At 43.0% G+C, this 12,427-nt stretch overlaps 1 protein-coding gene across 1 annotated transcript in view; it reads left to right on the top strand.

Annotated features, from left to right (window-relative positions):
* fmnl1a (formin-like 1a) overlaps positions 1-12,427 on the top strand; it is a 223,862-nt gene that overhangs the window by 121,004 nt on the left and 90,431 nt on the right. The window contains exons 3-5 of the mRNA XM_059955710.1: positions 1,738-1,818; positions 2,515-2,588; positions 4,327-4,410. Coding sequence (XP_059811693.1) covers positions 1,738-1,818; positions 2,515-2,588; positions 4,327-4,410 — 239 coding nt within the window. The remainder of the gene's footprint in view (positions 1-1,737; positions 1,819-2,514; positions 2,589-4,326; positions 4,411-12,427) is intronic.

The following is a 12,427-nucleotide window of genomic DNA, read 5'->3' as shown; positions in this document are numbered from 1 at the left end:
TTGATACATTTGTGGAAAAAAGATTCTTACTAACTACTGTCATTTATGTCTTCTGTAAAGTTTTATGCCTCTGTCTGGTCAATCCTGTGCCTCTTTCACTGCAGAGAAAACAAACCCCTTTTATCCAGTCTTTCCTCAATAGTGAAGTTTTCCAATCAGTAACATCCTGGTGTATCTCCTCTGCACTTGTGACTAAACCCAGTGCAACACAAGCTATGACATGACTTACACAAAATTCCTTTCCATGAATGGACAGCACAATTTTTGTACAATTGAAATATTGATTTCTTTACCTAACTACCTCCCACCCTCAAGAATAACCACTTCCAGGTCATTTACATCACTCCAGAGATTTGATTGGATACTTCTTGTGTCAACTATTTCCATACCAGGGCTGCACATGACATCACCATTCTCTGGAGTAGTACTAGGAACTTGGGCTACTGTTATGGGAGGCTACAGTTGTGGGTTGTAGGGTGAATTGTGAACCTGAGACAATGTGGTCTTCCCAGGCAATGTCCGACCAAGATGCATGCCATGTTTATGAAGTATGTATCCATTTACCTTGGTATGAAAGAAGTTAGCCTACATTTCTTGGTTTTCTCACTTTACAGTTGGAGTGGGATCACGGATTAGCAGAATGTGGAGTGAAATAATAGACACTACTCTCTACTGCACACTGCTGATTGACTCCCTTTGTGTATCAAATTGACAAGTATCAGTCCCATTTTTCCACACCCTGGCCTGCTCACTTTGTATCATGTTCAGAATTTGCAAGCTCTTCCCGCCGACGTAATGGCAAAGTACCAAGGTTGCTTTGGTCTACTTCACCAGATCTGTTCATTCTTAGTCGCAAATTTGCAATCTCTGGTCCTCAGAGTATTTTCATTTCCCACAATAAGCAAGCTAAACAAGTTTCCCCACTATGTGTTGTTGACCAGAAACCTATTTAAACATTAAGTTTCAGAATAAAGCCTTGATGTCAACTGGATTTTCTTTCTGCAACGAGGCCTGAAGCCTATTCAGGAGAAGGCTGAAGTCATTGCATCTAATCACAAAGCTGGTGGTGGCTTCTATGTCAGGAAACTGCTGGAATGGATTGCATGGCGACTCTCAACCATATTGATATTTTCATGAAGCGATTTGTTACCATTCCACGGGAGCCATCTTTTTAAGTGATGGAAGGTGTCTGGCGCTGTCCCTAAGCTAGAGTTGTGCTTCCCAGCCGTTGCAGGAACACCTAACAGAATGGGTGTCTATGAACCATGACAGCAGGAAAGGGTGATTTCCCACTTGTGTTCACAGTATCTGAGAGAAGGTTATCTGATTCCAGCTGGGAGGCATGGTAATGGTAAGATCACAATTCCCTGAATAAGTAATTCAAGCCTCAGTAACAGCTTGCTTCTTTGCAAATGTTACAAGAACTAATTATGAGCAATTGATTGAGGTTAATTAAAGTTGGTGAAGGCATCTGATAGTCTTTCACCATTTCAGTTGTGGATAAAGAGGAAGGGAATTAGGCAGTGTAATTGAGACCTTGCCTGAAGGCAGAGGTCGGATCTGAGTTCGTTGGCATGGCAGCAGATATAGGTTCTTACTTTAGTATAGAGCACATATGAAATCTACATTGTTTTCATTTGAACCAGCACTTTAATTGAAATTCATCCTGATTGCCCAATGGCAAAGCGACAGGGTCCTCGAGCTGAACGTTTTGCTGATTGTTTCATTTTTTTACAGGAACGCTTCCAGGCAAAGAATCCTCCTCATGCTTACATCCAGAAACTAAGGAGTTTCCTGGACCAGGGTGGAGTCAGAAAGGTAAGATCCCAGAGATCTAGGATGATTTTACTTAAGCAAACGTTTCAACCAATTGGTGCAGATGATGCCTGAAGTCGTAAGTCTTGGTGGGAATTTGTCCATACAGTAGTTTTTCTGAAAGCATGTGTACGACTGGCCAGAGTTCTTGCAACCTCAGAAGTTGCACAGAGGTTTTCAGAGTGCCTAAACCATCTCCTTGTCCTTCAGACTTAAATCTGGATATGAGATAGCTAAAGGAATCTGCCTTGTCCATGTGAGGTCTTCAAATCCTAAAGCATGACTAACATACTCCCAGAGCAGAACTGCAGCAGAGATCTGACAGTCTCAAGTCACAGGTTTCTCCTTGACCCATGGACTGGGACCTCCTGTTACTCTATCCAAGTGTGGAACTTGATCAATGTTCCAGCAGTACAGTCTTTCCACTGAAACTGTTTATGCACCTCACTCACCTGAAGGGGTGTGGCAACTGAAAGATGAAGTGTGTAACATAAGAGCATAATCTTGCAAGGAGACCAGTATTCCCTTTCATTCTGTGTCTGCCTCTTCGAATCAGTGTAGAGAGGGTATTGCGCAAATTACGATTCAAAGACATTAATGCAACAAGGCGTTTGGAATGTTTTGGTCCCTGTATGATGGTAGGGTGACTTTCTACTCTAAAGTTGTTTCTCATTTTCTCTCTCATGTCCTCTGCTGTAGTTCAAGAGACGAGTGCAGGAGTCAACCCAGGTCCTACGAGAGCTTGAGATTTCATTGAGAACTAATCACATTGGGTGAGTAATGCTCCCAGACATTTTTAAAGCAGAGCTGTACTATGCTCTGGCATGTGTTTGTCTGTACTTGTGATTCACAAAAGATTAAACTAGGTACCAGCAGACAAGATGGAAAGCCATTGAGCGCCTTTATACACCTCCATCATAGCTGGTTGTCATCACAACTTTTGGCCCAGTCAACATTAAATGCAATCTTTCATTGTTGGCTTTGGCTATATCTGGGAGGTGGGGAGCATGTGTGAAGGAACTGGGATAGAAACTAGCCATTCTCTGCAAACAGCCAGTTTGCAATGGCCATTCCTCATTATAACAAAGGAAGCAATGGGCAGGTCAGGCAGCATCTTTGAAGGGAGAGACAAATTAACATTTCAGGTTTATGATACATTATCAACCGTTTCTTGTAGCTAGGATATCACACTTTCTTCCTCAATTAGGTCAAGTGTGTAGGGAGGATCCCTAAACAATGAGGCAGCCGGCATCTAGTTCTACCCCAGCTGCATGTGCGGGAGGATATGGGCTGGTGACAAGCTATGATTGATTCCACAGTCCATATTTCTGCTGATATTCACTGTCAGAGCTTGCATTTTAAGAATGGCTTAGCTCCATGGGCTGTGCGGATGGCAGTGTGGTGGTGCAGCAATTTACCCTGCTGCCTCACAGCCTCATAGACCCTGGGGAAAATAGCCTCTGGCTATCCACCCAATCCATGCCGCTAATCTTCTTCTACATCTCCATCAAGTCACCTCTCATCCTCCTTCACTCCAGAGAGAAAAGACTTGCGAGACAACTGTGAGGGGATCTATGTGCATGGACCCAAAGGTCTTTCTGTTCTTCTACACTGCTAAGAATCCTGCCAGTAACCCTGTATTCTGCCTGCAGATGTAGCCTACCACTGTTTGAGTTCCCAACGTGCCTCACCTTGCCCTTGTCAAGGTGAGGTCCCATCTGGCAACACACTCTACCTGATCTGTATCCTGCTCTAGCCTAGCTTTGGGCAACCATCCTCACTATACAGCACCACCATCTGTTGTGTTATTGCAAACCATTCCTCCTACAGTTACATCTGTGTTGTTAGTGTATATCACAAACAGCAGAGATCTCAGCACCGGCCTCTGCCCTACACCATTGGTCATAGGCTTCCAATCAGAACAACCTTCCAGAAACATCACTAAGCTCGTCTTGGATGTCGTATGCCTTAACTTTCTGGGCCAGTCCACCATGTGTATCTTCTCCCTTGACTTCAAGTGCTATGGTTTCCTCCTACGTTCCAAAGACATGCTGATTGGTAGTTTAGTTGACTGCAACTTGCCCTGAGGGTGTATGAATCAAATGGGCCTGGGGGAATTAATTAGAATGCAGGTAGAATAAAATAGTATTCAGATAGATTTAGTGTAAATGTGTGGTCAGTGGTCAGAGTCAAATATGCTGCTGTGTGCTGGAAGTATTAGATTTCTGAAGCTTAATCTCAGCTGTCTTCTGAGTGTGGCTGTCTGGCATACTTGCACCATGGGAGCATTGAAAGTTTAGGATTCCAAATCTGGATGTGTCAATATTTGCTCAACTCTTGCTCTTCCCATGGTGTTTCGGGGATCTTTCTATTAAGGCAGGGGTTCCCAACCTTTTTTATGCCATAGACCCTTACCGTTAACCAAAGGGTCGCTGAACCCCAGGTTGGGAGCCCTTGCATTAAGGTGTTGCATTAAATTTGATTAACTGTTAACTTTTTCTTTTCTCATAGTTGGGTACAGGAGTTCTTAAATGAGGAGAACAAAGGGCTGGATGTGTTGGTGGAGTACTTGTCCTTTGCACAATGTGCTGTCACGTAAGTACACTGAGGACGTTATTTTGTATACTGACTACAATCTAAAACTCAGCACATTTGTAATGTTTTCAAAACACAGGTAAAACATGAGCATTCTGTCTCACTGGATAAAATATCAGACACAGTATCACCCTACTTCAAACTGTCTGAATCTTTGGAAGTTAAGAAGTAAAATGCAAAATTAGGATTGTTGTTTTTATCCTTAAGAGTCACTGAATTCTACAACTGGGAATGGGACAGAATTGAACAATGGGGTGAGACAATTAGTTGAACATTTGAAGGGCAGAGTAATCAGGGAAATAACTGAATTTAGGCCATGAGAAGATTCAGAGGGAGATTGGCCAATGCTTACTGGAGTTCGGAAGGAAGAGAGCTGATGTCACTAAGTTACAGGACTCTGACTGAGATTGGCAGAAGCTGTCAGTCTATTTTCTGCATCACATAATCTCAGGATAAAGTGTCAGCCATTTATTGGAGAAAGAGAGATATTTCTACGCACCAACTTTTGTAGATCTGTGCAATTCAGAGAGTTGTGGATGCTTGGCCTTTGAACATTGAGGTTGAAGTCCATTTTGGACATTAAGGGACTCGGAGGACAAGGCAGGAAAGCAGATGTGTGACACAGCACCTTCTTTCGTCTGACTTAGCGGAGGAGCAAGCTCAGGAATGCACGTTGACTCTTGTTATATGTTAGCATCCTGGCAGCTGCCTGGAGTTGATCTCTGCAGAAATTAGGGTTGCATTGCTTTGTTGCACCAAGTCATCTCTTTCCATCTTTAACAAAATAGTTTCTGTTGCAAAGATACATATCAATTCAATAATTCTTGTCCTGTATTTTAAGGTTGTGACTGTGCCAGTCCTTGGTTTTCGATGCAGCATACCTTACGGAGGCTGGCTAGGTGTGCTCTTTGGCTCTCTAGCAGCAGTCACATTGAGAAAAGACGGAGTGACAAGCTACAAGTTGAACCTCCGTGGCTTGGGTGTGTCAAAGACCGAGATGTACCTGTAAACACAGGCCTCGGAGTGGCAGGTTGCCAAGCCCTGTTTGGTTTGACTCCTGCTGAGCCAGCTCCATTTTTGTCAGTTCTGACACTATACATAATGGTTATGATTTCTGAAAAACATACAGTCACAAATTAAAAAATAATGTAACCCAAGTCCTGGAGTGGTATGACTATAGATTGATGGTAAGTTGTCCTGGTCCAGCTTGTTCTTCCACAAAGTGAACACTGGAGGGCAGCACCGATGGGTGAGACCAGTCACCAACCAGGTATGCAGTCCAGTGTGCCTGTCGAGGCCTCTGCTTTCTCCCAGCTGCCTCCACCCCTGGGCAACTGCCCCACCATCTATCTCCCCAATAAACCAGTGAACCAGACTTGCAGTATTCTACATTACCAATGTCCAACAGGATCTTGGAATCACAATAAAAAATGTCCAAGACAATTACACCATGCGCCACGTGGCACAATGGTACTCAACAAGACCAGGCGACAACTCAATGATGATACGCAATAAGTCCTGCTCCATCACTATTGAATAACTCACTGATGGGATAGTCCTGCTGTACTTGCTGTTCTTACTATCCAGCAGTGACCTGCAATCATTAAAAAAAACATGCAAGATGAACGAGTACATCTGTGATTGGACCTGGAGAGTCCGCTGCAATACGAAGTTGAATCAGAAGCAGAATCAGAATTAGGAGCAGAAGCAGTTCCTAAAACATTGACTGTGTGTCTTCAGGCTCCTGTACCTCCTGCCTGTTGGTAGCAATGAGAATAGGGCATGTCCTGGGTGACATGGGTTCTTATGATGGATGCTGCCTTTGTAAGACTATAAGATATAGGAGCAGAGTTAGGCCATTTGGCCCATGGAGTCTGCTCCAGCAATTCATCATGGCTGATCCAATTTTGCTCTCAGCCCCAATCTCTTGACTTGCAGTGGCCCCTCTATACCAGACAGCAATGCAACCAGTTAGAATGCTCTCCATAGTACCCCTGTAGAAATCAGTGAGTGTCCTTGGTGACATACTGACTCTCCTCAAACTCCTAATGAACCACAGCCACTGTCATGCCTTCTTTGTAATTGCATCACTATGTTGGGCCCAGGATAGATGCACAGAGATGTTCACACCCAGGAACTTTAAACTGCTCATCCTGTACAGTTCTGATCAATTGATGAAGCATCCTGCTGAAGGGTCTCGGCCTGAAACATCAACTATACTCTTTTCCGTAGATAGTGCCTGGCCTGCTGAGTTCCTCCAACATTTTACGTGTGTTGATTGTATGATGAAGACTGGTGTGTGTTCCCTCAACTTCCCCTTCCTGAAGTCCGCAATCAATGACGTGGTCTTACTGATGTTGAGTGCAATGTTGTTGTTGTGACACCACTCCACCAGTCTATGTTGGTACTTGTGACAATAATAAACCAAGACTTCAGATGAAAGACTGAAGTATGTTTTGATAGAAAATATATATATTTTTAAATTCATTGTCCTCATCTAGTAGCTCATGTCAGAGCTTAGATTTAAGGACAGTAACCTCAACATCAGGCTCCACGTCCTCTAATCTTATCTGGCACCACTCCCAAAATATAAAAGATTAGCTGATACCTATCAGTATTCAAATAGCAGGGGGGCCTTTACCATCCAAGACAACACACACCTTTTCTCTGCAATGTAGAAACAATATATTTACACAGCAAATTAACACAGATTCTGTTATACTAACACTCTGAGCAGAAGCCAGACCTGCTTCTCTGTGTTTTATAACAAGTATGGCAAAGCTCAAGTCTGGTCCAATGCCCCATAAATAAAGAGCACCTGAAAATACCTCTGGCCATTTTTCAGGCATCCAGCGTAGCTGCCAAAATCAACACTTAATGGCCTAACTCCCATTTCAGGACCCATCATGTAAATGGGTGGTGCCAGATTGGCACTGCTCAACATTCGTTTTGTTGTTGGACCCTCATTAGTGGTTGTCACTGGGAAGTAAGAAGGTTATTACTTTTTTATATTCAGCAGGAGAAAGCATGCTTCTACAAGCCCCACAACCTCCTTGTGCCTTGGCCTAGTGTTACTCTGGGAGATGCTTCATGATGGTGGAGATCCTTTATTGTATCTGGCCAAGCAACAGGCATCAAATTCAATTACAAGTTTAATTGTCATTCAACCATACATGAATAGCCATGAATGCAGCCAAACGAGAAAGTGTTCGTCCGGGGCCAAGGTGTCAACAGTTAAACACAGCTAGAGGCACATATAACACATAAAAGAGAGCAGTAAACATAGAGTCACACAAAAAATATAGACTTGAGTCCCTGAGTGACATGTCCTGTAAGTTGATGGTGCTTCAGTGTTATTGGCAAGAACAAGTAGTTCTCAGTCATCCATAGATGACCATACACACCCACGCATGTAATTCAGCCTTGTCATTCCACCCATTGAACACTGGATAGGAGGGGACAGTCCCCAACCCAGCATGGATTCTGTGTGTTTCCTCTTCTGGACTGGTGCAACAGGCAAGCCCACGGCTTGAGGCCCCGTCCTCGCTACAATCGAGGCCACGCAGTTCCCCTGCCATCTGTCTCCCCATTAAAGAAGGGAAACAGACTTGCCAATGTATAATAGTGTCATAACAGGTGTCAGTAACTGGAGTCCCTTTATTGAGTAAAGTGCTTGGCCTAATTTTGGGCCCACTATCATTTGACTACCAGCACAGGTCTGAATACTGTACATTTGCACAGATTTGGCAGTCAAACAGAGACACTTATGAATAAGCGAATCATATGAGGAAGGATTGATCAAGCTAGCGCTTTTCACTTTGGAGCGAAGGAGGATGAGAGGTGACATGATAGAGGTGTACAAGATGATGAAAGGCATAGACAGGCCGGACAGCCAGACACTTTTTGCAAGGCAGCAATGGCTCATACCAGATGACGTCTTTTAAGCTGAGTAGACAAAGGTCTGCTACCTCCTCTATAGGTACACAGAGATTGGTTGGTGTCTGCAATGCGCTGCCAGGCCTGGTGGAGACTGATACATTAGTGACATTAAAAAGACTCTTAGATAGGCACATGGATGAAAGAACAGTGGAGGGTTATGTCAGAGGGAAGAGTTAACTTCATCTTGGAGTAGGTTAAAAAGTTTGCACATTGTGTGCTGAAGGGCCTGTACTGTGCTATACTGTTCTATGTTTAAACTGCTATAAGGTTCAAAGGTCAAATGTTAATTTATTATCAAAGCATGTGTCCATATACAATTCTGAAATTTGTCTTCTCCAGATAACCACAAAACAAAGAAAGAACATGAAAGTTGTTCAGAAAGAAACATCAAACCCACCCCTGTACAAAAAAGTAGGGCATCCCAATCATCAACCTCACAAAACCACCCCCATACAATCAACCCCCCCCCCAAACATCTGCTCACAAAAAACAAACAGAACACTAACAGAACATCAAATCCCAAACTCCCTTCCCCTGCACAACATAATGGAAAAGGAACGGGCGATAAAAAACACAGAATATAACAAGCACGTCTGGAAAAAGTCCGCAGTCCATAAACACAATAGTCCGATCTATAAACACAGACCCACACAGATCCTTTGTGGGATATCTGTGCCGAGGCATTCACATAGTTTCTGTGTATTTGTAATCTCTCCTGTTGGCCAGAACCCAGATTTACTCCAGAGCTTTGACACATATTGAAGTGCACTATTGAGATGTTGGACTTGCTGCCCATTACAGAGGAGTTATAGCCCTTACGGCCTTGAGACATGGGAACAGAATTAGGCCATTCAGTCTACGGAATCTGCACCGCCATTCCATCATGGCTGATTTATTATCCCTCTCAACCCCATTCTCCTGTCTTCTCCCTGTAACCTCTGACTCGCTGACTAAGCAAGAATCTATCAACCTCTGCTTTAAATATACCCGATCACTTGGCCTCCACAGCTGCCTGTGGCTATGAATTCCACAGATTCACCACCCTCTGGATAAAGAAATTCCTCCTCATCCCTGTTCTAAATGGACGTTCCTCTATTCTGAGGCTGTGTCCTCAGGTCCAAGACTCACCCATGATAGGAAACATCCTCTCCACATCCACTCTGCCTAGGTCTTTCAATATTTGATAGGTTATCATGTCTTCCGTGCAGGAGTTCCACACACCTTGTATTGCTGCCACAGTTTTGTGCTTGGTACAAAATCTAGCAGACAGACAAATGTTATGTGGACAGGCACATTTTGAATGCTAGACTGCCTGTAGGGAAAATAGTTTGCATTAGAATAAATATCTGCTAAGAAAAGTTCCACAGAGTAATGGTTCATTTTCCAAGATGGCCGTCACCTGTAAATTTGGTCAGAAAGAAACAAATCTGCAGATAATGGACGTCTGAAACTGAGGTTTATGGGGAAGTGGCAGAATAGGAGTTAAAGATTACATAGATCAGCCACGATTATATTGAGGGGCCTGGTGGCCTACTCTGGCTCCTCCTTTCATGTGTTGGTCAGTTGGGATGCGGTAGTCATTTTGTAAATGTTGCAACATTTCATGGAGAGGATAGGACACTTGGCTTCGAGTCAAATGCAGGAATGACATTGTGAACAGTTTGGTCCAGGCAGATATAAGTGTGAGAAAGAAAGCTGGACCTGTCGGTGTGGGAATAAAGTTGGATGAGAGGCTGGGTATGAAGACAACATCTTCAGTCATCCCATGGTTAATAGAAAATACCTGTTCCTTCCAATGTTGGATGTGCAGAGAATGTGGAGGAATCATAAGAGAAATTTGGTGAAAACTCAATAGCGGAGGGAAAACCTATTCAATGTGTAAAACTTCCTTCAGGAACCAGAAACCATGAGCTCCATGCTCTCGAGATAAAGGAAGGAGCCCCAGTTCTCCAGCTGGTAATGCTTATCTCAGATCTCACCTCCATGGGAATGCACAACCTTCCATATTTAAACTTCTTTGGCCATACTTATTCTCCACCATGCAGTCAATGCTGTAGAAATGGGTGTAGGGAATGGCCTTCAAAAGAATCACAATAATAGCTAGAAGGGAACAACTGAACTTCTGTCAGAGGAGAAGCACTCCGATGAATAGAGCCTGGGCAGGTAGTGTTCCAGGTCAGCTGCACATCCCCTGTAATTATCATCCATCAAGGAAATAATTAGATGACTCTCGAAATCTTGGGCAGTTCTGTTCCAAATGGAATATCTAAATGTTGACTTTACAGCAAATTGCATACTTTAGTAGAAGCTTCAGAACTGAAAGAAGATAAATCTGATCCTCAATTCTCTATCACGTGGCATCTCTGATATTGATATGGTCTTTACCAAGGGGAAGTACATTGGAAGTTTTCAGGACTGTAGTATTCTTATTATAGTGACTCAGTATTCCTGTTGTCATTCCTTGGGTTCTTTAATATCTCCAAGCTTTTGAATTGCATTCTGTGATGGCTAGATTTTTCATTATTATGGTTGTACTCCATTCCTGAACCACTCCAGATTCCATTGGTTAGTTTATATTTACTGTATATTCTCAGTTCTGTTCCCTATCTTGGCTAATGGCATGAAATTAGTGAGAAGAGACACTGAGTGACTGGAAGCACTGGGATTAGCCATTTTTTCTCTTCATTGCATGTCAGCTGACTCATCTTGATCACCTGAGATCACTGAGTCAGCCCAGGTCAGATGGGATCTTGCTCTTTACATAGAAATTTACAGTATATTACAGGTCCTTTGGCTCACAATGTTGTGCCGAACATGTAACCTACTCTAGAAACTGCCTAGAATTCCCCTACTGCATAGCCCTCTATTTTTCTAAGCTCCGTGTATCTATCTAAGAGTCTCGTAAAAGACCCTATTGTATCCACCTCTACCACCTTCGCTGCAGTGCATTCTACACACCCATCAGTCTGTGTGGAAAAACTTGCCTCTGACATCCCCCTTGTACCAACTTCCAAGCACCGTAAAACTATGCCCCCTTGTGCTAGCCATTTCAGCCCTGGGAAGAAGCATCTGACTATCCACTTAATCAATGCCTCAAAAAGAGAAACATTTTGTGTTATATTAACATGCCACATTCTTCTGGTAGACACCATTATGGAGATTTAAGAGACATTGTCCCCTCTTGCTGTGCTCTCATATTCTTCAAGCTCCCATTAATCCCATGCTGCTGCTACACTTGCACATCACTTACTTCTTCATTGGCAATGAACACTGAGCAGATTTGGCCCTTGTTCTTTTTCTTAGCCCCTGCATGTTTCCAGTTAACAGAATGGGAGTGTAGCTGAAATCACTACTCAATAACTAACAATTCTGAGACTGCATTTGATATCTACATTAGTAGCGAACTTATCAAACACAGCACAGAACAGCCATAGCTGGGATCACCTTTGGCAGTTTGACATAGTTGGAAAGTACGTGAGGCACCCTTACAAAACATACCAATGCGGTAGTTCCCTCAAAGATGAGTTTTTCCATGTAAGGGTGTATGAAAGTGCTGCATTGTTCCAAAGGTTTAAAGTGATTTTTAGATATGTGTCAAAACATTTTGTTTTGAATGCTGTTGCTTGCTTTTATTCCTTGCAGAATTTGTGTTTTTTTTTCTTTCTCTGCATATTGGGTGTTGGTCTTTTTTAAAACTGGGTTCTTTCGAATTTCTTGCTTTGTGTCTGCCTATAAGAAGACAAATCTCAAGGTTGTATAATTTACATATACTTTGATTAAAAAAAGAAAGTACTTTGAACAAAATTGTCTTGAAGTTATGAATGTAATGAGAAATACGTGGCAGTTGTTTGTTGTAATGGTCAAGGACCATATTGGCTGTTTTCCTTCCACAACAACCTTTGTGTAAATGATGCTAACAAGACTCTGGGGTAAATTGCTATTCAGAGGCACATCTGCTTCTGGGAGGATGAGATTGGTAGAGAGGGATGGATAAGTGAAGAAATGTAGTGCCTGGAATCTGGGGGAGGGTTGACTGAAGAATGGTCTGTTAGCTCATGGGTGAACTATCAGGTAAATG

Source organism: Hypanus sabinus, chromosome X1 (assembly GCF_030144855.1).
Source record: "Hypanus sabinus isolate sHypSab1 chromosome X1, sHypSab1.hap1, whole genome shotgun sequence".
NCBI lineage: Eukaryota > Metazoa > Chordata > Chondrichthyes > Myliobatiformes > Dasyatidae > Hypanus > Hypanus sabinus.
This window is presented reverse-complemented; position numbering and strand designations above follow the sequence as displayed.